This window comes from Semicossyphus pulcher, unplaced genomic scaffold (genome assembly GCF_022749685.1).
Source record: "Semicossyphus pulcher isolate SPU_LCO1_2020_fin unplaced genomic scaffold, fSemPul1.0.p SCAF_14, whole genome shotgun sequence".
Classification (NCBI taxonomy): domain Eukaryota; kingdom Metazoa; phylum Chordata; class Actinopteri; order Labriformes; family Labridae; genus Semicossyphus; species Semicossyphus pulcher.
In genome coordinates, this window is record NW_027211648.1 from 30,315,481 (window position 1) to 30,341,479 (window position 25,999).

The following is a 25,999-nucleotide window of genomic DNA, read 5'->3' on the forward strand; positions in this document are numbered from 1 at the left end:
GCGATGCCGGTTTTAGCTCACCAAAGATTAGGATCGACTGGAAGGTTGTTTCTGTGTCTTTCGCCTCCGAAACATGATGTTTCTGTCAGAGGGAGGATGATCACTTTGAAGTGTTACGTAACATCGGCCTCTGCTTTGTGTCGTGTGGGCAGCAGAGCATCGGCTGCTGTTTAAAGGAGAGAGCGGCGGGGTAATGTGTGTCAGCATGTAAATAAACTCCTCTCACTAACTCTCTCATGTGTTTATTTATAGATATCAGAGTTGGTGTGTCAGCCTGTGGGTCTGTACAGGTGGGTTAAACAGAGAGGGGGCTGGCCCTTTAAAAGTTTTGGAATAAATGATGTTGTCATGAAAAGTATATAAATACACAGTTTATTATGTAATGATTGTTATGATTCTTTGTGTTGTATTATATCTGCTTTAACAAATAAAACTTTACTTCTCATTAAGCATCATTCTAATGAGCCATTGGGATCTTTTTCAGTATGGTCCTTTTTATGAAAACATAAGTGTCTTACTTTTCGAGAATGTGATGAGAGGATGGATGTAAACCTAATTACTGTGCGATGAATACAGTCAGGATGCAATTAGCTTAGCTTAGCATAAAGACTGGAAGCAGAGGGAAATAGCTAGCCTAACTGTGCAGAAGTTTAAAAACACTGCACACTTACTCTCCCCTCTGAAGACTCTGCCAGAAGTAAAAGCTGCAACTAACAATTATTATCATAAATCTGTTAATCAATTAATCGTTTGGTCTATTAAATACTGAAAAAGCTCAAGGTTAGCCCAGAGCTAGCTGGAGGGATTATATCTCCCACCTGGGCTGGGATGGCCTCTGGATCCCGCAGGAGGAGCTGGAAAATGTTGCTGTGGAGAGGGACCCCTAGGTCACCTTGTTCAGCCTGCTGCCAGCGTGATCCGACCCCGGATAAGCGGAAGGAAATCGATGGGTGGACATTCACCAACTTCTTCTCAGGGTCTCTGGTTGTTTAGTTTTTGTCCCTCTGTGCAGGCAGGATGCTCACACAGATGATGCTCAAAGACAAGTTCTACCTCCATATCCCCCTAAATTATCTTGGTCTTATTAAATTGTCTGTGATGTTATTTTTGTGTACAGACTACAGGATACAGCCTGATCATTAAGGGGCGTTAAAGGTGTTGGCAGGTGTTGTTTTGAACTTTGGAGAGAGCCCGCTAGCTGTTTCTCCCTGCTTTCATTCTGCATGCTATGCTAGGCTAACCACATCCTGGCTCCAGCTCTGTGTTTAAGGAGCCCTGAGTTTTCCTTTAAACAAACAAAAGTTATGTTTCAAATGAGCGTCACTCCCCAAAGCACACTGCCTCCAGAGTCCAAACCGGATTTTAAACAATGTTTACGTGCATGCTTCTCTGTCAACTTGTCCTCGGTCTCTGTTGGTGCAGTAACGTCCGCTTGATGATTCTATAGACTTCTGATAAACTTACTTTAAAGACAAACTGTTCGTTCATAGTACGTGTTTGTTTGGGGATCCTTCAGCGTGGCCTGGTTTTGTTTCATCCTTTAAATGTCCAATTCGCTCAAACCAAAAAAGACACCAAAATAAACTGTTCTTAAATCAGTGCCGGCATGTCGTTAGCCGCCTAGCTCCGCTGTAATCCGTAACGTGACTGTGTGTGTGTGTGTGTGTGTGTGTGTGTGTGTGTGGGACGTGTATAAACAGGCTTCACTAACATGATCCTCATTTCCCGTGTGGTGACAGTGAAGAGAAAGCAGACGCAGCTTCACTCTGGACTTAATGACTGCAGAACAGGACGAGACGCATCGCAATTACTCAGCTGCACTGAGGCCTCGTCCAGGTTCTGTTTAATAACGGAGAAGAAGAAGAAGTGAAGCAGCGCCGTGCGGGAAGTAATGACACGTTTTACATAATCCAACTTTCATGTCCCTCGTGTTCTATTAGAGACAGACAGAATTATTTCATTCTTATGTAACAGAAACAAAATTAAAACGTCCTTTCTAATGAATGAATGTTTTCCTTGATGTGGTCAGAAATGTGCGTACAAAAATACCAAAGAGTCTTTTGCTCTTGCCTGCTCTGATCCAGCTGTAATTATCAAATAAGTCCTCCATCTCCATCACCAGTGAACACCCAAATGAAGCTGTTCAAATGACCTGGAGCTAAGACTGTCACACTGTGTTGCTGTCATCATCATCATTTTCATGTTTATGTTTGTGACCTACAGCCAGCGCTGTTTAAAGATTCAGCCTTATGTCGGAGGAGAAGTGATGCTTTATGCTCATGAGAGTAAGTAGAGGAGGGTCTGCGTCGGTCACGCCTCACTATAAATTATGCATGACTGTTTCATAACCTGCTGAAGAAAGAGCAGAGTAATCAGCTGCTGGAGGCCATCTTCTCTCTAGTGCGGACACACGCATGCATGCAGACGGACCTTCACAGGAACACCTGAGGGTGTTCAGGCTGTGGATGAGAAACACCTTTTTCCCTTGTTCAGGTTACGTTCACTAGAACTCTGCTGCCCTGACCTCTTGTCATGGTCGTCGCCCTGTTCTAAGGACCTGCTCTGTTTCCCCTTGTCTCTCTGTGTGATGTTGTTCTTGCAGGTACCTGTTAGGCGGGGTTTCAGCACACCTGGGAGCACCGGGTGTATTTCTAGTTTAGGTTTGACTCTAAACAAAACTCTTCATCACTCACTCACCGATCTGCTGACACTAATTAACACACCTCGTTCGTCGTTCGTCAAGTAAACGATTTTTAAAATCTGTGCACGCCTGTTTCACAAGCTACGGAAGCCCAAAGCGGACATGCATCCATGCATTTTATTTATTCTGTTTTCCACTGATCATTTTTCTCGAGATCTCAACTTATTCATGTCGATGTAGAAAACAGACCAACAGGCTGCTCACTGTGATGTTACAGAGCGAACATGCTGCCATCGCCCACACTGATGAGGTCAGTTCAGCCTGTTCGTTTGGTGCTTTTGCAGCTCTGGAGAAACGAGTCATGATCATCTGACGGGAAACAAATGGAAAGGACTCGTTATCACAATGTATGGATGCATGTCCGCTTAGGGCTTCCGTAGCAGAGTCATGACAGGCTGTAGATATTGGTCAAATAATGTAAATCCAAGCGCTGTGTCCACTTATTTATAGTGCCTTTTCTTCTGTTTAATCTGTCCACTTACTTCTTATCTGTTTACTTATTCTCCAGCTGGTTTACATATTTAATATATCCTGTTCTGTTTTTTCACCTTTGCTGCTGTAATGCTGAAAAGATCCCTGCTGTAGGACCAACACTAACCTTTTTTACTCTGTGGTTCCGCTCAGCGATGTAACGAAGCTCCGTCCTCATGCAGCCTTTGTCATTCTACATTGGACCACGCAACGTCGGCGTAGAGCCGCCCCAGTGTGTGTTTTTAAATAACGTTCCGGCGTTGTGGAAGCAAAACGTGCGCGAAGTGTAAAAATCAGATACACACATGGCGCTGTTGTTTCTCCCCTGTTACTACCTCAGAGGCGGAACGACTTCGCCCCAACATTACGCCTCTGTGCGTTTTACATGGAAGACGTAACAGAGGCGTAATAATCCCGCCTCGAACTGGCAGTGTAAAAAGGGCTAAAGTGTCATCTTATCTTTAAGATATTAATAATCTATTTTTTATGTTGTCATCATCTCTTTGTAACTTTTAGGTGATTTGTTACCCTGTTTTTTTGCGATAAAAATAAATGTTTTTTCAATTTAACAACGAATCAAATATTAAAAAATCTATATTAAAACTTAGTTTGTAGCCTGTTGAGCTGTTCGCGTTTCCTTTTGCTGTTCTGTTTTTTATATGTTGTGTTTTATTTGTTTTAATGGTCAACTTGACATCAGGCCGAGGGACAGCTGAAAATGAGCCTTTTGGCTAACATGAACACTTTTACAGTGATGTTGATTAATGTACATTGCCCCTGAGAATAAACCAATAAATAAATAAACGCATGCTGTAGTTGATTTGAAACATTTGATCAGTAAGCTAAAATCATTTCAAACAATAAATATGTTGCATCAGTGTTACATGATGCAAGCTACAGAGAGTTGGTGTCTCTTAAACGGGTAAATACACGAAATGAAATAAAATACGGTGTAAAAATAGATGTAATTTTGTTTTTCACAAGTTGATTCCACTTCTTATGTCTGCGGATTACTAGTGTTGCAGTGTGTATGTGTGTGTGTGTGAGTGAGAGAGAGGGAGAGAGAGAGAGAGAGAGAGAGAGAGGAGGGAGGGAGAGAGAGAGAGAGAGAGAGAGAGAGGGAGAGAGAGAGAGAGAGAGAGAGAGAGAGAGAGGAGGGAGGGAGAAGTGGGCGGGCTCTGGATCAGCTCCATCCCACCTCGGAAATACCCACCAGGTGCTGCGGCTCCTTCCTCCCCGCTCTGCGTTCATCTCTCCGGGCTTTCCTCTCGGAGCTCCATCGCTCCCTCCGCTGTCCGAGCACAAACTCCCTGGAAACAGCAGAGATGTCCGGCCGGTGAGTGAACCCGTCCCGTTACTCTCCGCCTGTGTTCCCGGCTTGCATGGCTCTGTATCGGCCGGCCGGACAATAGACAGCCCGCCTGCCCGCAGCAGCAGCGCCGCTTCTCCTCCTCCTCCAGCCGGGGGGAGTCTCTGAGTGATCCTGCCCGGGACTCCTGCACTCTCCGCGGCTCCAGATGGCGGGACACGAGTGGGAAGACTGGTTCGAGCGGGAGGAATTTATCGGACAGATCAGCGACATGCGGGTGCAGAACCTGCAAGGTAAGAGCATCCCGTGTTTCCTTCATATCTCTGCTGTTTAATAACACTGTGGTGCGGTGAGTGGCCTGGCCACGCATGCACAACCTCCACGCAAACTGTGAGTGAGCTGCGAGAGACTCGGGAGCCCAGTGAATCTGTGTTTGGGAACTTTGGGCCGTTTTTCTCTGCGGATACGAGTCCAAAAGTTTCCAGATGGAGCTCTCAAACAGTTTTACTGCGGAGCTCCATCGCAGCCTTTTCTCACACTGTGGAGGGTACACAGGAATTTACACACATTACTACTGTTGTGTGCACGCTTTAAAGTCAGTGTGCAACAATGTGTGTGAAGAGTAAACAGTGTGTTTGGTCCCTGCAGCCTCTCAGTGTGGTCAAACAACCTGTAGTTTCCTGTTGACTGTAAATTTAAAGCACTGCTCTGAGCTCAGCACAAAGGTTATAAAGCAGCTATTTATACTCTATTATTAGATAATTGGTTGATTTAATTTATGAATAATCAGACACACGAGGGGAAACACTTCTGACATTTGCAGATGGAAGAAAGAAAACAAAAGAAACAGAAAACAAAAAAGCACAATTTAACTAATGTACGTCTTATTTTTTGATTTAACAGACAACTCGCCTCATGGTCAATAACTGTGATCATCGATTTATCATTTGGAGTTATGACTGTTGGGATCAAATCTCTGAATGCTGATGAGATGTGCTGGATGTCTGTCTGCATCAGGCTCATATTGTGTTTATTGTTTATGTTGGAGAGATTATGGAGGTGTGTGTGTGTGTGTGTGTGTGTGTGTGTGAGTTTTGTGGGAGTCTGCATCACAGTCAGTCTCTTCCCGTTGATTTAAAATGCAGCCTTGGATTTTCAAAATGAAACCGAATCAGCAGCTTCACGACGTTCAGTTTCTCCTGAACGCCAAAGAAGAAAACAACAACAACAGTTTGCCCTCCCACATGATCACACAACCTGTCAACATTGGAGCTCGATCGTTACATAGTTTGTCCACCAGAGAGCACCTACACGTACATGTTGTCCTGTCAAATGTCTCGCTCGGTTGTTTGTTTACAATGACACAAGAACAACAACTCTTCGGGTGCTGTGTCAAGATGTTTTTAAAAATGATATCAGTACCTGCCGTAAAAATCCTGTAGTGGATATTTGACCTGAACACTTCCAGAGCCAGAAGTCTTTGCAGGAAGCAGTTAAAGAAGTACTTAAGCTTGGGTACGGAAGCCCAAAGCAGACATGCGTCCATACATTTTATTTATTCCCGTCATAACAAGTAACTTCAGTAGTCACGAGATTACTCGTTATCAGAGAGAGTTAGAATATGATGAAACATCTATGGTGAGATCTCCTGACATTATGTCCGTAGTTTGGGTCTAGCTCCGAAGCCAATGGATCCTACACTTCCCATAATGCCACAGTTACCATCTTTTGTTGGGCTAACTCTTTAAAATAAGTCTGTGTTGCCTTGACGATGCTGCAGCCCTGTCTTTTAAAGATGCATTGTGACTTCGTAACTTGTCAACTTCTTCTTGTGGGGTCTCTTACTGCCTCAGTCGTAGTCCTACACTTCCCAGAATTCCTGTAAACCATCCCGAGAGAAGAGGTGATCTAGTTGCTTAATCTCACAGGTGGATGTTCGAGCGTTTAGCAGCTAAACAGTGAGTTAGTGATGATCAGTGAAGAGCTCCAGCCCACACTGCTGCAAAGCTGCAGCACATTCTGCTCTCTCCTCTGCTGCTGTGGGTGGACAAATTGTTCTCTGCCTCTTCTTCTGTGGATTTATTCCTGAGTGACTGTGGGAGCGAACTGACAGAAGCCCAAGATGAGACTCATGTTCACATGTTCATATATCAGATTGCACTGTGTGTGTTCGTTTTGACCTATTTTTACATCTGTGTCAAATATAAAACTGTAAAAGTCCAAACCAGCAGCCTCATATGTGCAGAAGTATTGTTGCACACGTTGCAGACCGCACACATACAAGCCGTCACTCAGGTGATGAGTAACGAGTGTGAGATATATGACTTTGTGTTTTGAACCGCAGTAGACCTGTGAATCATGTGGGAATATCTCAGTCGGTGTAAGTGTTGCCAGTTTGCCAAATGGGGCTTTGGAAAGATTAGAGGAGCAGACTAAACAATAATTGCTCTTTAAAGTGGAAGTAATTGATTTAATGAGCCGTGGTGAGACTGAAAGCTTTGTTCAGCTCCGAGCCGGATCAACCCAAACACGGCAACAGGCAACGACTCCTCCCGATGCATTCAGAGCATCGCTGTGCACCGTGTGTTGGCAGAAAACACAGCAGTAGGCTGAGATCTGATGTTACACACCAGAGTTATACTGTGAGAACAAATCTGAGCCGGCAGCCCTGAAGATGCTGATTGCAGAGTCTGTTGGAACATCGCTCTCAGTGACGTTGAATGGTTTGAGTGTTTTGGTCCATTTGTGAGCAGAACCTAAGCCTAGGTTGATAAAGCTAACATGTTAGCAACAAATAGCCTGTTTACACAACAGTCGTGTGTGTCCAATCGATCTATCTGAGGCCAATATATAGTTTCTTTCTAGCTTTGTTTTTGGTCTCCACCAACTCCTGAGAGTAAATGCTCCACTATGTTCCCCTGCTGGTCGGTGGTAGTGAGTGCTGGTAATCTAAAGTGTGTTTGTCAGAGGTTTTCACTGTCAACAAACCAGTGCATTTGTTGGCACGACCAAAACAACCAAACGGTTAGCTAATAATGCTAAGATGCTAAATACGAGTCTTAATTTCAGCGTTTATATTTCTGGGTTGAATCTAGGCTGCAGTCTGACACGCACATGCTTGAAGCTAGCTCATAGCTGGCTGCTACATGCTGCTGGCTTCCACATTAAGCTAAAACTGGAATGGTGATCACCAGTCTTTATGTCTGTTGGCATATTTCCTGCGATGCAATGATCTAAGTAAGCTATAATGTATAGTCAGCGGGTTGTTATAACAGAATGGAACCCTGACAGGGTGAGACAAGTATCTGTTGTATGACATTAGCTGCAGCTTCAACAATACCCACTCACTTTAAGGCTCCATTAGTTAAAGTACACTAAGAAGCTGCAGCACAGTAGCTTATAAACTCCAGTAGCAGCAATAATAGCAGAACAGCACAGACAGCACACCAGAATGAATGCTCACAACGGTGTAGGCTGTTGAAGTGGTTCTAAAGTTTAGCTGTACACTCTGATTCGATTCAGTCTACCAGGGTTAAAGGTAGACTTGCTTGACCCCTGAGGTCAGCAGTTGCGATGCTAAATGCTAAAACATAGTTTAAAACAGGCTGAAGAACATTACAGTAGTAACTGAGCAATGTCTTCTGAAGAGCAAACTCAAACGGGGCGCCGGTTTAGCTCAGCGGTTCGAGCGTGCGCCCCATGAAGAGGCTTCTCAGTGTCGCGGTGCCGGGTTGGACTCTGACCTGCGGCCTTGCTGAATGTCGTCCCCACTCTCTCTTTCCGACTCTATCCACTGTCCTGTCAATAAAGGCAAAAACGGCCAGAAAAAATGATCCATCAAATAAACTGGCTCAAATTAGACCCATCAAGTAGAAATCCTGTCAGACCAGGTACAAAGGGCTGAATTACTGTGTCAGATAAAACATGTGATTTCTTCATGAAGTCACACAGCTTGATTTAAAGCTCCTCACAGAGATCAGCGTGCCTCTCAGCACGTCCACCGCACACTCAGGTTAGAAAGGTTCTTTTGAAACTTGATCGGCACTCGATGAAGATGCATGAAGTGGTCCGCCCCCCCGTGTGCCTAAAACAACGCACACAAGGAGATTACAGTGTGTGTCTTATTACACCTGCAGAGCAACTGTTGCCCTGGAAACGCACAACTCTGAGTTACAACATAATCTCAGCTCCAGTCATTAAAAACACAGAGATAAAAATGTAGTGGAAGGTGCTGCTAATGAAAACGATGTTAAGGATATGTCAGAGGTTTAAAACGATTGGCTGCTTTCCTGTTACATTGATGACGTGATACATTAGTGATTAAAGGTTATACATGACAACATAGTTTAACATGCTCCTTAGTTGGGCTGCAGTAACGACTATTTTACTGATACAGAAGAGAGGTAACAGGAGGGAGAACAAGAGATGAGGAGGAGAGAAAAAGATGAAGGACTGAAAATGAGAAGAATCACAGAAGGGCTGAAACTGAGACTTTCTGTATCACTACAGTATTCTATTAATGTTAAAGGCCAATACATCTCTGTCAATAGATAGCTAACGTTAGCTAGCTGAGAACCTGATCATCTTATGTGGGCGAGTCTGCATCATCTACAAGTCCAGCATGCCTTCTCTTCAAATGCTCCACATGACCGGCCCGGGATAAACAAGCTCCGCTTCACAGATCCTGCAGGCGATCCTTCTCTCTGCAGCGCTGAGGCTGAAATGTTCCCAGACTTCACAAGTTTAAGGACGCGATGGTGTTGCATCGGCTGCGAGATTTGCTAGTTTGATTACCTGTCATTTCCCGGTCGCTGTTTTGCACAACTCTCAGCAGAGATAGTAAAGATGTGATGGCTCAGCCATCAGCACAAAGCTCCGGAAAACGATGTTGTCCGTGCACAGCAGGAAAAACACAAAATGATGTAACCAACTAATTATCGTTGCACTCCTACTCCTAAGTTGTCTCTCACGCATTTTTCCTGCTGTCTTTTGTTTCTTTTTGGGTATAAATAATTAAACTTTGAAAAAGCATTTTCAGTGTTTCTTCGACGCTCCTCAACAACAAACAGGGTGTTAGAAGGGGCTGCGAGCCGAGCTGCTGCTAACGCCTTAGTTTAAAGAACAAGTCATCACCAGAGGGCTCATCCCCTCCGACACAAACACACCTGTGGAATAAAACTAGTAAAAACAAAGAATAATCTTTTCTTTGACGCTCTTTGCAGGATTTAGGGAGCTGCAAGCTGAGCTGCTGCTAACTGTAGCTCACGAGCTGTCTAAAATCATCTGGTCAAATTAAGTTACAACACAAATTGACGTTGACTTTCACAGTCAGAATAAAGTTGTGTATAAATGTCCTGTTTGCGAGCCAAACACTGCAGGTGTACTGGCTGTTGTCCCGTTTTATTCAGCTGTTTAATCTGAACATATCGACACGTTTGGCTGCAAACATCACATGTTTACACAGGCTACATGAGACTGGACAGACTTCATATGTCTGTATGCTTTAAACTGACTGCAGCAGAACCCATGCGTCTCTGCTGGAGTCTCTGCTGGAGTCTGAGCTCTAATGAGGAAGCTGCAGATTCTCTCTGCAAGTCAGCTGCACGAGGGCTTCAGCGCTGCCCGGAGCTGTTCCTGTGAACTCGGACTTTTTCCAGCCTTTGAAGAGATGCAGAAGTTTCAGCGCTTTTGTCTTTATCCTCTGTGACACTCTCGTATGAGCCCGAGAGTCTGATGAGAGGCTGTGAGTCTGTGCGTGAAAGCTGGAAGAGCAGCGCGCTTTAAAACAAAGGCCTGGAGGCTGTTACATAACACACGATGAGACGAGAGCAGCTCCCTCTGCATTACAGCGCCCGAGTCCCTGAGCTCAACATACCCACATCACACTACCCACACAGCTCACACACACACACACACACGCACACACACACTGCCTCCCACCTCATGCAGGTTTCTCTGTGAGGGCAGTTAACAGGGCTGGTGTGAGCTCCAGCACTTTGCTTTTACTCTGTTCTGCAGGTTTATTACACAGTTTTATCACAGTATGAAACTGGTTGATTATTTTCCAATGACTGTACCGCTCTGATGATGTCATCAAGGTTATCTCGGCTCGGGCTCAGAGACCTTAAACAGAAAGGCTGCAGTTTAAATGGAGTTTGAAAGAGGAAGGCACAAAGGGTCTAAATAAAGACGCTCTCCAGCAGGAAATATGGGAAATGTAAGCTGGGCGATAAAATGCAACATGTAGCTGTGTGTACGGATGTGATATGACTGCAGTTGTTGTTGTATGGTCTGGCTCACAGAAGCCAAAACAAGCTGTGCTAGCGTTAGCTGCAGCTCAGCCTGCAGCCCCTCATGACGCCTTGTGTCCTGACCATTGAAGAAACCCAGATTATTATCAGCTGTATTTGTTGTCCTAACTGGTTTTATTGCCAGCTTTGACCAGCGTCACCAACTCTCAGTTTGCAGCGGAGAAAAAGGAAACAATTCACGGCACAGACGTTCTTTTGTGCTGATAACCGATATCACATGTTAGACAGTGTGGAGACATTTCTGATGCTGGAAGTCTATTGTTGTTGTACAGCAGGTTAGTGTGCCGTCCTGTGCACGCTGGAGTACTGATGCAACATGCAACTACTTTTTTACAGGCTTAAAGTCATAATCTCAAAGATTTTCATGTAAATAAATGTCTGTTAAGTCTCTCTCTCTCTCTGAATGAGGTAACACATGGTGACTGAGCCTACGGCCCACTGATGAAAGCCTTTGCATTTGCAGTATATAGTATTATTATGGGCTGGGTGTCTGTGGCGGCGCCCAGTTAGTGACGCGTTTTCCATCAGCCAGCAGTGGTTGGTCTGCCAGAGAGGGTAGGCGGAGCTAAGCGGCTGCTTTTCTGCTCTCTGCAAGTGTTGCGAGTAAACAGTAATCTACTATGGCTGAACAAACAAAGAAAAGATGGATGACTACAGATACAACTTCAACAAGAAGTGAAAATCCAAAGAAGAAGAAACAAACTCGACGCTCAGATGAAGCAAACAGTCTGAAAAGGAAAGCGACCGTCAGCCAGGAAAATCAAGAGTTACAACCGGAGCCGACCGTGGACGTCACACATGCAGCTGTCTGGATATCTGAAGTGTGCTCCTGCAGTTACCGTTTATCACCACAGGTGCCGCCAAAGGGATTATTATACAAAAAATCATCATATTTTTTTCCTACCTCACAGCTAGAAGGTTCCTGGTTTGAATCCCGGTTCAGACTTAGTGGGCCTTTCTGTGTGCATGTTCTCTTCGTGCATGCGTGGGTTCCCTCCGGGTACTCCGGCTTCCTCCCACAGTCCAAAGACATGCTCGTTAGGTTCACTGGTGACTCTAAATTGCCCGTAGGTGTGAGTGTGAGCGTGAAAGGTTGTCTATCTCTGTGTGTCAGCCCTGTGATTGACAGGCAACCTGTCCAGGTGTAACCCCGCCTCTCGCCCAATGACCACTGGGATAGGCTCCAGCCCCCCACGCGACCCTGAGCAGGTTAAGAGGTATGGATGATGGATGGATATTTAGATTTGATCACCCTGGAGATGTAGGATCCTGCTTTCATTAAAACTCATCTCATTGACTTTATGTTGTCTTCCTTGTAAGTCTAACCGCTTTATGTAAGAACAGTAAGCGTTCGCCCGTGTGCCCTTTAAATCCCACCTTTATGAAATGTGTAAAAGAACGCAGACGTATGGAACATGTCGTAAAGTTGATTTAATGAGAGGAATGGACAGAAACAGAGCAGGAACAACACGACGCCTCACAGCTCTCTGTTTGGGCCGTCGCTAAGCAACAGACTGTTGGAGCTGTAAGCTAACGTTTATCGCAGGCTGAGGAAACTCTGAGCCAAGTTACACAAAGTTTCTATTTAAAGAAGTGAAAACACAGAACAGTTTAGAACCTGTGAAAACAGACAGGTGTTCTGATAAGAGCTCAGGTCAGGTACCTCGGGTGATTCTACAGCGCTTACTCAGGGGTTTCCTGCTCCCGGCCTGTCTGCCGTCTCCCTGATCCGTCCTGATGAGGTTCGTAAGAAAAATACTTGAAATAGATCTGTGAGCTATTTTAGTTTTAACAATCAATAGATGAAGTCACCTCCTTTGCGTTTGAGTCTTAAGGCTCTTTCATTGTGGACTTTGGAGGCCTTCATCATGTCCTTTAGATGTTCTCCCTGCAGGATCTCTTCAGCAGGTAACCATGCGTCACTGTTCGTCATAAAGATGTGAGGCTGCAGAAACATCTTAAAATTTCTTCACAAAAAGGCTTTAAACGATGTTTGTCCCACACGTCTCTTTATGTCTCTCTTTGCTGCGTTTATAAATTAATTTATTTCAGCAAAAATGCTCCATAAAAGTCTTCGTCTGATTGTTATTGCTCACATGAGCGCTTCAGAGTCAATAAACAGGAGACAATGTGATGATGAGTCCAGTCCAGAAATCACTTTAAAACATGACATTGATAGAGCATGTGGTGTTTTGTGTGTACGCAGGTGTGTGCAGTACCTGTCAGTGTCACAGTCATGATCCCCTGATCGTGTTTATTTAAGCCGACCACCGTCAGTCAGCTCCTCCAGGATCGCGCTGCTTTTTCTGTGATTGTTGGAGCCTGAAAAGTTGTCATACAAGTTTCGATGTTTTGAGGCTTTTTGGGGGGAGGACAATCACAGCGATAAAACCATCTCTTGGCTGAGCGAGCTGTTTGTCTTCTGACATCACGTCTCCTGAAGGACTCTGTAGTCGGAGGCCGGATTAGGAAGCTCATGAAAGAGAGACGATCACACCGGAGCCTTGCAAACATCGCAGACCTGAGTTTGATATTTTGCAGGGAAGATTTGAGGAAATGTGGCAACTGGTCGCAACATCACAACTTCCAGGAGGGACGGATCATTCTGCCCAGTCAGAAGAATCATTTCCATTCATCTGTTTTCATGTGCATTTTAATGACGACATCTTGTTGCATCCTCGTCTTCTACGATGGTTTAATGGCACATGACACATTGTGCTCCAACTGTAGAAGGAGGCAGGTCTCATACCTGCAGAGCACCTGCATTTCCTTTTGCAGATTTTCTTTAACTTTGGTTAAAATTAGCTCTACAGTTTGAAGACAATGTCAGCAGTACAACAACAAATATTATTATGATAAATGTATTCCTATTAGTCTGGTTGTGTCCAATGAAAGTCCACCTGAGCACACAGCTTTTATAAGTTTAAACCTTTTTGAAGTAACTCTGATGAGATCATTTGCATAAAAAGACTTTGATGTAAACATGGCTTTGTTTTAACCTGATGCTAAATAACATTTAGGAAATGTAGGCAGAAATCCTCCTAATTAATTGAAGGATTCTTGAGGTCTTTTTATAGAATCTGTGTGCTAAAGGTCAGAGGTGAAAGCTTGTTTTTGAGCAGCCATTAAGTAAACAAGACGGATTCAGGCCTAAAAACAACATCACCGTTTGGCAGAAGAAGGAGAAGTTGTTAATCTCAATTAGAAGCAGAAACGTGTGAAGGATTGTCCATAAAGCAGCGAGCTGAACACAACCTGCAGCGTGCCAAGAGGAGTCCAGACAGACCAAACAAAGAGTCGTCTCCCTCCGAGCTCTGTTGACTCTCCTCTGTCTGATCAGACTGTCTGCAAACAGCAGCGACAGCTCGGCCTCACATCGGGCACAATGTGGCGTTCTTGAACCGCAGCCAGGTCCCTCCACCTCCAGGAGCAACGCGCTGCCAGAGAGCCGCAGCCTTCACAAACATTCAGTGATTTTCCTGGAGGTTACAGGGGGCGGAGACAACAAAGGTCCCTCTCTGTGCTCCATCCTTTTAATATTTCCTCTCCAGTCGTTCCTGCAGGGAAGCTTTTAGAAACACGCTCAGATGTTAGTTAATTCACAGAAAATAAGCTTTCTCTGCATAAAACCCCCGGGCTCGAATTTACTGAGTAACAGCACAATTTGTGACGAGGCAGCACACGTTACACACACACACACACGCGCACACACACTCTGCACTAAAGCTTGAGCTGTGCTGCAAATGAAAACATTTTGCATGCTCCCAGATTCCCTTCGAACAGCTCTGTGGGCTGATTCTCCTACTCGTTCTGCAGCTCCAGCTCCTGCAGGATTCACAGAACATTTTAATGATTAAAGGAGCTCCTAACGGTCCCTGTGAGGGGGGGTACCAGTCCTGACTCATGTTAGTCCAACTCACCAGTGTTAACTCATACCTACAGTCAGGTTGTCAGAGCGTTTCACAAAGCATTTCAGTGGTCGGGCAAGGCAATCAACCCTCAAACCACTGCTGTTTACGCAGCTGCTGCAGGTTGTTCTCCTCACTGCAGCAGTGTTCTGGAAAACTGAAAAACTGATGAACTTTAAATTTCTTGTAGCTGCCAAAAAGTCATAACAGACTTAACATGACAATAAAACCTTTTTACAGTGTTTCCTATTGAGTCCAGTTTTTGCTCTGACACCAGCAGAATTTTCTTTTAACGGTACCAGTTAAAGATTTCACAGTGAAAAGACAAAAGCCCGTAGCTAAAACCATAAGCAGTCAATTGTACTGGAGCACTGTGTCTTACTGAATAAAGCAAAGATTCACTGTAAAACAAAATCAGTCATGATGCGATGGATTATTTGCCTTCGCCTCTGAGGCGACTCTGCTGCTCTGGTGTCTGCTTAAAAGATGAATTAGGCCTGCACGATATCACAAAACTGTGATGTGCGATTACGTTGTTCAATATTGCAATAATGATATGAAGTGGATAAACAAATATTAAAAAGTGCATATTAGCTATAACTCTTCGTTTCTGCATCCTAACTGACACCAGAGGGAAAAAGATTTTCTATAGCTATTTATGAATTATAACATGTATACAAGTTATTTCAACACTTTCCATTTATTTTAATAACACATTAAAAACACACAGATTACAGCCTACCATCTGTTGTCACCATGTCGAGTTGGCAGTCCAGCTAGCTCCCGCTGCTGTAGCTAGCGGTAGCTGGCAGCCTACGGTAACGTTGATTGTTGCTCCAAGCAGACACAGGGAACGCGGGGCAGCCATCATGCGCACGTGAACGCGTAGTTTCAGGCGTGTGTATCTCCGGCTTTAGAGTGACATAAATACTTCTCTGCAATAAAACACAACAATAAATCTTCCTTGTAGCGTCCATATTGTTTCCACATTACGACCTAAAACTTGGAAACACACCCAATTCCAAGGACAAGCTTCCCAACTCAGGAAATTGGAGCAGGTGTGAATGCAGGGTCAGACCTAAAGTGCTCTGTCTGCAGGTGAATTACAAGTGTTTCTTCCTTTTTAATGTACATATTTGAAACATCTAAAACAATAACAAACTCCATTGTATGATCGAGTTACTGAAGAGGTTAATGAAGCTTTGATCAGCTGAGAGTCTGAAAGAGAGACCAGGAAATATGTTTACCTCCGCGTGACATTATAACATTGTAAAATGATCTAATAACGATGTAAACGACCGTTTGACTTGATTTAAAATTATGATAAGCCAATTAAGTGTTCATATAATCACTGGAGCTTCCTCCCCCTCCTCCACAGACCCACCAGCAGTTAAAGAAAATATAATTAAAGCAGGTTATTAAAGGATGAGCTGCTGCAGAGCTGTACTAACAGGTTATCTCCACAGTGGAAGGACGAGCTTTTACATAAGCAGCTCTGCACCAGTCTAAAGAGGGTTTTTTCCCAGTTCCAGACTTTGCATGTAATATCAATTTGCTTAAACAAAGCAGCTGCTGCTCGTCTCTGCTGAGGTTTCAGAGCAGAGAAGTCGGTCAGGAAGTCTCCCAGCCTCTCGTCCAGAGCTCCATTTTTGGTTAATTAGCAGAAGATTGAGGTCAAAGCAGCAGGAGAGCGTCACAGACTCGTTCATGACTCTGATAAACAGGTCAAATACACTGTGTTCATCACAACGATTATTTAACACGTTTTTATCAGATTTATTCTTTGATTTCTTTTATTCTGTCCTCTGCTTCCATTTATCATCGAAGAGAGAAACTTAGTCATCACTCATTCATCAGCTGATTCACTCTCAGTCGCTCACCATTCACATCACAAAGTATTGACTCACTCATTGACGGACTCGTCAGCTCGTCCACTAACTGAGCGTCTTAACGCCTTTTTAACGTCGTAGAGATTTTCTCGCTCCTCAGAGGATGAATTTTAAATGTGTGCTGATGCTCAGGTTTTTCCCCTTCATGTCCCCACGAGGCTGAAGTCTGTGGTTTAGTGTGAAATGTCTCAACTATATTATAGACACTACTATATTTGTCACAAGACATTCATTCCACCTTAGAATGAATGTTTGTGACGATCCATTAACTTTCTTTTTCGCTCAATCTTCCAGTTAGAAATTAACTTTATGCCCAAATGTCTGCAGAACGATGTGCATGGATTCTAATCCAGAAGGATTAAAGTACCGTGACCCGGGTGACTGAGAACCTTCACAGATGTGTGCACAGATATTTTTGAATTTTATTTTTTGCACAAATTTACAAAAAGATAACGTGACAATATACAGGGAGAGACAAAAAACCCAACAAGGTTAAAACATTTCACAATTTATAGAGAACACCAAATTAACACAAGAAAAACATCATGAAAGTGATGGAGAACCAATAACAAAATATATTGACAACAATAATACAATAAATAAAGTAGGTAATGAGGACGTGATACTGTAGAACAAATAACACTGTTTATGCCTGGTAGAAAAAGTCTGCGTAAACTACAGTTTAAAGACTGATACAGTATCTTTGTGTGGTACAGGCAGGCTGATTGGCGCCAATACAGAGTAGAGAAGGGTTCAGGTTGTTCAGATGTCCAGCTCAGAAGAGCATTTTCAAAGACGGCTCGAGATTCAGTGTTTAAACAGGAGTTAGCTCGGCTAACGTGAGCTATTGCTTTGTTTCTAAATGTTAGCATTAGCTCAAACAGGTCACTAAGAGTTTCTGATCAGTGTCTGTGGTGTGAAAGTGTTTCAGCAGCGCAGTAAGTCAGTTAAGATGATGCTGCTAATACGTGAGGACTGATCGTTTGGTTTATGTTGTGTAAGTGTTGAGATGACTCGAGTAGATTCTTTCAAAGACGTTAGCATAATAAAACAGTGCGTACGATAAGTTGGATACATCAGAGTCTGGTGTTAAAGTCCTGTTGTGGCTGCAAGCTGGAAGTGACTGTTGTGGTTAGCATGACATCACATGATTCAGTTTATTAAGCCTATGTTAGCATGCTGATGTTAGCAATTAGCTTAAAGGAAACAGCTTCACAGAGCAGCATCTGTGGATTCTTAGTTTTGTTCTCTGATCATTCGTTATGATTACACATAAACATCTTTTGGACATAATATTGTAAGACATCCAAACATCCCTACAAAGCACTTTGTTACCTTTATCAACAAGTCAGTTATGTTAGAGGTTTAAGCTGACTGGACTCTTTTCTTCAGGTTTACAGGTGGATTTTGAAACGAGGGCCGACATGAAAGGAAACTAAGAGAAGCAAGAAGAACACATTCACCAGTCTGAAACGTATCTCTTGAAAACTTTGGACTCTCTATTGAGATCCCATAACGTCTGTCCTCTCTCAGGAAATGAGCTGAAACTGAAAACTCAGATATAAACTCTCGGTGTAGGTGTGCTGACGTGTGGGCAGACAGTTCACATGATGAATAAGCACCTGGTTTCTGTGGGGGAGGTGTTGAGAGAGCAGCACTGGAGGGACTGAGGGTATTTCATAAAGTCTCCTCTTCACTCTTTAAAAACATGACCCCACAATAGATCGTCTCTTTACCTGAGAGCTCAGAGGTACGCTCCCCATCTGTCCTGCAGGGACGAACAGCTTTACATGCGCTCCGGCACATTCCTGAAGCATCTTTTATTTAGAGGCGGAGAGCGTTAGCAAAGAGAGAATGAGTGTGTTCCAGGTTATTAAAAGTGGGCACCAGGTGGGGTTAAACACAGTCATGTCGTTGTTACAGTTCTCAATGAAGAGTTATCTGTCTTTTTAAAGCATCCGTATATCATTGTTAGGGGTGTCCTTTAAGTTTCTTTGGCTTTAATCCCAATCGGAGTCCTTTAACACTGGATAGCTGCCAACACCATTCATACTGACATTTAAAGGGAAAGCTGCTCAGTGCTACGACTGGATACGGACAAAAGATGCTTAATAACCAAAAAGATCTTCTGATGCTCAGTAGAGAAAAGTAAATATTAACACGGAAGCAGGAAACATAAAAGTCCAGGTTGAAGATAATAACAAGACGGATGAATCAGGTGTGACATGAATGAATGTTTCACTGGGAGACAGAGAGACAGCTGGAGCTTTAAGACAAAACAACTGAAGACTAAACCTCTGACACATTCTGAATGTCGTGTTTTTATCAGCTCACAGACCGACTCACAGGATGTCGTCTTTGTGAATCTGCCTTTCATTGGCCGCCTGTTTCAGATGGAGCACGCTACACGATGGAAGTGACGAGTTCAGACAGAGGTTTGGGTCGTTGGTGCATTAAGGCCTGCTTTGTTCTTTGGGTGAATAGTTGCAAAGATAAACAAAGATGCTCTCTAAGGAGCGTTTATACTGCAGTAACTTTCCCCAGGGAGCGGGAACCTGTGGAGGAACTCAGAGTGTTTCCTCTGCAGGGACAAAGATTTATATTACATTCTGGGGATATCAATTTACCCCCCGTAACGTCCCTGTTGGAGGGGGTATTACTTGCTGAAATTGCAGGAACTTTGGGGCAGGGGCTTTCTCTCTCTGAACATCCCGATACTCACTGAATTTTATTGAGTAGAGAAATTATTTTGATCTGTGAGCAGAAATGAAATATCAAGACAATTTGTTATTTTTGTTTTTTCAACAGAAACTTTTTATCACATGTAAAATAGTTCCTGGGTCCCAGAGTTCTGGGCACTTTGGGTGTAAACAGCTCTTAACAGGGTCGTTCTTGCATGTTTTCCCCCATTTTAATGTTGCAAGCATCGTCAGCAGAGAGTCAGCTGGTGGTAAAAACAGAGACGAGAACATGTCTTGGATTGGTTGTGTAAATGAGAGGAAGTAGCCATGTTAAAGTGAGGGCTTGATTCCCAAAGCAAATGTTGACCAAAACAAGTTCCCTCCTGAGGCTATTTTACAAGGCCACCTTTGTTGCCAGAACTTTCAGGAGAAACAAGCAACAAGGTCAGTGGACACAAGGGTGAAGAGAAGTAAGAGAAGAAAGAAGAGGGGAAAGAAAACCACCGCGGCTGCTCTTCTGGCCGAAAGAAGCGACTTGCTTTTCAGAAATAAATTCGCTAAGAGGCTCTGAACAGTTACTGAATCTAGAATGTCACCAGGTTGGCAAACTGAATGTTGTGTATGTGGGGAATGAGCGGCGGTCAGATCTTGAAACAGGACTTACCCATCGTTTAAACACATCCAAAACATTTGTTAAACTTTGTGCGCCATTTTGTTTCAATAGACAGATATGGAGCCACAGAAAGACAAAGTTACTTATATTTAGCAAACATTCCTTAGTGCTGCCCATGATGGCTGTGATTGGTTAGAGAAATACAAACCAATAGGACTGGTTATCCATGACTCAACATTTCAATGACTATTAAAGGAAACAGTTTCCAGATGAATCCATCAAAGTTGCATCCCTGATGCGTTTCAAATAAACATATCTGGACCAACTTTCTGTCTGCAAATGTTCCAGTGCTTTAAATGCAACCTAGTTTCTGTTGTTGCCCAACTCTCAGCTTCCCTCTGACATAAATTCCTCTTGTCGTGTGCAGATTCACTCCCACTCTCTTCACTGTCTTTACACAGCAATTACCTGTAAAGCTGCGGCCTGAGAAGCGCTCAGGAACCGGTCTGAGTGCCCTTTTGTAGAGCAGAGCCCACTTCCCCTCTAAAAATACCTCGTCTCTTGTAAAAGGTCAGTGGTTATATTGTGAGATAAACCTCCTCGTGGGTTATGTAACCCGGGCTAGCTCGCTCTTTGTCTCCACTCTATGATTGGTGTGGAAGGGGTTTTATGAGATGCAGGTGGCTCCGCTGCTCGGACACAGACAGGGCGCATTGCTAACGCTAACGCTGAAGCAGCGCTGCCTTTAAAGGGTTAATGATGACACAGAGCCGTGTGTTTCACCACGCAGCGTTTCTAAGAGACGATGCTCTCAGGTTGACCTGCGGCCCTCGGGGGTGTTCGCTGAGCAGGTACAGAAAAAACACACACACCCACCAGGGATTGCTTTTCAATTTTGCAGCGCTTCAACCCGAGCTGCTGATTCTCTCTCTCCTTATGTTTCACTTTGTCTCCGCTCGCAGTCAGAAACAGTCTCATGCCCTCATTGCTTATGTTTTCCTCTTATTCAAAGAAAGAGCAGCAGTTTTTAGAAGCACACATAATGCTCAGTTTACCTTCCAGCACCTGTTTTTTATACAAATCCATCCTTCGCTTTCAACTTTGCTTTTTGTTCATGAAGTCACGGTTGATCCTCGTCCTCAGGTGTTGTGTGAGCTTATCCGTTAAACCTCCGCCCTCAGCTCGGTTTGAGAAGGTTTGTGTAATCTGCAGGAATGTGTGTTTTATTGCAGGATGACATCAGACCGAGTGTGTTGTGTTGAGCTCTCAGTTCAGTCCGTTAAACTGTGCAGACAGGAGCTTTCTCAGAGCGCTCCGTCTGAAGGGATCTCTGGGATCAGAGACCTGTTATCCCTTTGTGTTGTGTTTAAGTCTGCCGTGTCTGCAGTCAGGTAGACGAGCTCAGAGGATCTTTGTATTCTGCCGTCACTTTTAACCACATCATCATAATAATAAGTTATATCATTGTTCAGAGGATGGAAATGTTCTCAGAATCAGAGGTTGTAGAAACACACGAGTCAAAGACATCATCCATGCGATGGTTGCTTTCGTATCACCTCAGTCTGGGTTTATCCTTCTTTGTTATTCCGAAGCCAGAAATCAGAAACGTGGATTCAAATTGTTTTGGACGGTTGAGTCGGGGAACAGCTGAAGAGACACGCAGGTGACCCTCAGCTTAACTGACCGCTGGCTTCGACACCTGTGGATCACATTTAAACAGATTTCTTTTTTAATTAAAGTTTCTGACTAAAATAATGTTGTTCCCTTTTTAAAAAATAAAACAACCCCATCTGTGACGGTGTACTGGGGCTAATGGTGTCTTGTGTTGTCAGAGGTCACTGGAAATCAAACGTGTTAAAAGTTGATTCAAAGATCTTAAAGGTCGTTTAAGATGGCCGTCATGAAGAGGGGGGCTCAAACTGGTTTTAATATTTGTACAACAGCAAACGTTTTGAGAAGGTCTTACCTGAAAGATGTTCATAAACAATAAGTCTGAGGGAAAAATAAATACTTGGGTAGCTGTGTACCAGCAGTGCGCATGTGTAGCTAGCTAACTCAGCTAGCGAGCTGTCAGAGAGGACAGCGTTTACTTTGTGGAAATATTCACATGATTCTGAATGTTTGGGTGAAAGGGACGAGAACAACATGACGGTGAAATGTAAGCTGTGTCTGGAGGAGAAGTGCTCGTCAGCTGTGAAGAGCTCGACTTCAAATGTGAAAAAGCGTCTGCAGCTAAACACATCTCCACAACACTGGTGGGACTAAGAGCCTGTGTTGTATTGTTGTCATGGAAACAGCTGTGCCTAACACTGCATGCCTCTGCCCAGTTCACTGTCAGACTGTTAGCATCATAAAGAGCTGTAAAGGTTATACTGCGTCTGTCAGTCCTGTTGTCAGGCTGCAGAGTTACAGATTATGGGCCGTAAACGAGGCGACGCAGAGACGGTAGAGACGATACATTCAAAGGCAGACGTACAGCAGGCTACACGCTGTCCTGATGATATAACACATGTGGAACGAGGTGCAAAGGGGGTTGAATTTTTTGTAACGCAAAAGTAATCTAACGTGTAACTTTTCTTTGGAGGTAACGCAGGAACGCAACGAGTTACTTTTAAAAGTAACGTTACCCAACGCTGATCGTCAGGGGACCTCGTGGAGTTTAGAGTTTCATCTGTATTTCGCGTGATGCATTTGCATCGGACATGTGAACTCTGTATTGTACTCCAGTGACACCATGTCAATGCGTAACATTAGCTTCACTGTTAAAAGGCTGAAACTCCTGAGAGAGAATAATGTTCCTAAACATATGGTGCCATCATCTTTTGAATTCTTGCTGTTTCTGTAAAGAGATCTCGATGCTGTGCTGCCAGAAGAGCCTCTGAATCTGCACCCAAACTGTTATGTATAATTTCCAGGCCAGCCTTCATAATTCCCAACCAGAGAGGAGGCGGAAAAAAGGCACAGAGAACCTTGAATCACAGAGATGACGATGCACACTGAGCTGTTTTTATTACATAAACTCTGTGTTGGTTTAAATACAATAATAACTCCTACCATCGTTTTTCTAAGCAGGCTGTTATGTCTGTCGATCCATGAGGTCTTAGGGTTCAGAGGACTTCACTCACTGTGTTGCAGCGTCCGATGAGTTAGGAATATAAGCATTCACTCATAAATCATCTCTTTCTCCTCTTATTGATTACATCTTCACCCCTCATGAGGCTCACGCTGACTTCAGACATCCACTTGTCCAGCAGCCTTTATGTCCTGTGTAAGAGGCACACAGGCACTCAGCTCGGCATAAATGCACTCTGACTGAATATGTAAACATGCCTTTAAAGCTACAATCATCGTCCTTAAAGGCGTTCTCAAAGCGTTATATATTCAGATGGAGCTTCGGGCCTCCCACACTGACGCAGCACGATAAAACATTCCATTATTCTGTAATCAAACCTGCTCTGAGAAGCTTTTATCTTCTGATAAACCCTTCAGCTCATTGTGCAAAACTCTTTCCCCATTTAGTCCTGTATGTGACGATCTTCAGTACAATAAACATTAAGGAGGTAAAGTTCCTGTGTGCAGAGAAGCTCTCAGTGTGTATGTTTAATGTAGGTGTTTATGGCTCTGCTGAAGGAGTGTTCAACAGTGTTTATGTGCTGCTGTTGATGATTACAGAAAATAAGACACATCCAGTGACAGTGTGGACTGTGGGCTGAGCAGCAGTGTGAGGTCCGGGGGCAATGACACAGGGACACGCACTCTCCTCCGGACACTGACCAGCGCTTACACAAACATGCTGTCCAGATTACAGGGACAGATCATGTTTCTGTTGTGCAACGATGAAGAGATGATTCAGAGGAAGAGCGACCAGGATTACTCTGGTAATCTGTTTTAGAACAGACATAACTGAGATGTGCCGGTCCAGAGAGTTCTTACAGGTCACTAACATGAAGAGTACAGCTCTGACGAAAACAACACAAGAGACTGAACTGATGTAAAGACCACAGACGATCAGATAGGGCTCCGACATCATGTTTGAGTGAGAGATTTGTTAGTTTGAAACTTGATCAGACACCGAAACTCAAACTATGAAACAGGATGTTGTACCACTGCAAGCTCTCACAGTGTCAAACCTTCTCAGTCATGTATTCTTAAAGGTGAACAGTAGAAATACCGTCTTTACATTACTGCATAATCCACCAGGAATGTGGACCTGTGTATTTGAGTCGCTGATGTAGTGTGGTGCTGGATGATTGGCTGCTTTGTGTTGCTATATGTAGCATTTTTTGCCGTGGATTGTGATGCTAATATTTGTCTGTCTTTTTGTTGAACAGCAGTAGTTTCAAAGTGGCTTATACTCACCGCACACCAAAGACTAAATACTACTGTGGGGGCTAAATATGTGCAGCATTCGAGTCCAAGACTAATTTCCCTACAGGGACAATAAAGTGTATCGTATCGTACTGTATCGTATTTATCGTATTGTTCCATATCGTATTGTTCCATATCGTATCGTACCGTACCGTACCGTATCGTACCGTATCGTATCGTATATAGCGCATCGTATCATATCTTATTGTATTGTATGGCTTTGAAAAGTCTGACACGCTCTGACATCTTTAGTCTCAGATTAACATTTTTCTAACACACGGTATTTTGCATGAAGAACAAAAACCAACAATGGAGAAGAAACAGGAAGAGCTTTGACCACACAGTTGAGGGATAATAGTTTATATTGATTTGAGTTTGATTCAGTCTGAACATCAAGGCAAGAACAGGCTGGTGGTAACGTTGCTGAAGTCAGAATGAGCGAGAGACACGGGCCGACAATCGGACAGGAAACAAACTGTAGGACTGTTTTTAAACCACTGGGGTTGTTAAGGTCACCTGCAGAATGATGGTTTGTTTTTGGGTTTTGTTGCACTCGTGTTGTCTTATTTTAGGATCTCTGCAGTGACTCTGAGTTTATTCTTACCATCACTGACAGAGGGTTTAGGAAACCCAGTGTCTGATGACTGTAACGTGATTTGGAGCGACTGTAAATCCTGCCTCCTCACAAAAGCACAGGCAGGATGGGACAGTTTGGAAGTCGTACCTGCTCATTATCCCGGCCTGAGGTTTTCTGTGATTACGTAACGTTCAGAGTCGTTGGTGTTTAAAGCTCGGCCTCTAGTTTCCTCCTCTGGTCTCATGACTGACAAACCCTCCTACAGATAAGCTCCATGAGTAAACTGAGCTGCACAGGTGGTGATTGGCCCGCGTCTTATCTTCAGTTATTACACCAAACACATTAACTACTATAATGAGTGTTTATGGCTTTAGATGTATTAAAGGATCCAGTAAACAGGTGAACATGATGATAGTCATGTGCCAACATCACTGACGGCACAGAAAATCACCCGAGCTGAACTTTGCCTTCGAAGGCATCACACCTTTAAAGGTGTAACAGCTGTTTGTTTAGTCTGATTTGTCTGTAGTTGTGAATGAAAGCTGGTCGAAGAGAGAGAGAGAGAGAGAGACAGGAAACAGTCCATGACTCTTTAAAATGATTGATTAACCATCCAGAGGCTTCCTGTCTCTTCACTGCTGTTATTCTATCAAGTTGTAAAGTCAGTTATATAATCAGACATTATCCCGTCTCACCATCTGTCCAGTAAGTCTGTGTGTCCAACACTTTGGTGCAGAGAAAGATATTTTTACAACTGCTTTTCACATGCTGCACATGTGATGTAGACATGCGTGGTCCCCAGAGGATGATCAAACATTCCCAGCAGACTTTGGTGCCAGGACTCTGATATGATGTGTGCTGGTGTAAATGGAGCAGAGTTAGCTTTGGTGTTAGATGTAGTAAGCCTTAAAGATCTCTGTTCTGTCCTCTTTGGCGCCCCCTGTGGTGATAAGTGGGAGTGTTTCAGAGACCCTGATGGCGTCCTCGCTGAATGTTTTGACTCTTTTTTTTTATCTGAACATGAGTGATGATCAGAACCCGAGAAAAAAGCAGAGACGTCTGCAGCTGCCAAAAACTTCTGTGTGGAAAGTGAGGCTGCATGCAGAACTAGCCTGTCATCAGTCTACTATACGCATTTGAGTTGTGAAGCAGTAACTCGCTCTCGTTATGT

General features: G+C 43.8%; 1 protein-coding gene across 2 annotated transcripts in view; it reads left to right on the forward strand.

Moving 5' to 3' along the window:
* The first annotated feature begins 4,428 nt into the window (after positions 1-4,428).
* clmna (calmin a) overlaps positions 4,429-25,999 on the forward strand; it is a 50,139-nt gene continuing 28,568 nt past the window's right edge. For both annotated transcript variants that reach the window (XM_069661484.1, XM_069661485.1), the window contains exon 1: positions 4,429-4,774. In XM_069661484.1, coding sequence (XP_069517585.1) covers positions 4,690-4,774 — 85 coding nt within the window. In that variant the 5' untranslated portion in view covers positions 4,429-4,689. The remainder of the gene's footprint in view (positions 4,775-25,999) is intronic.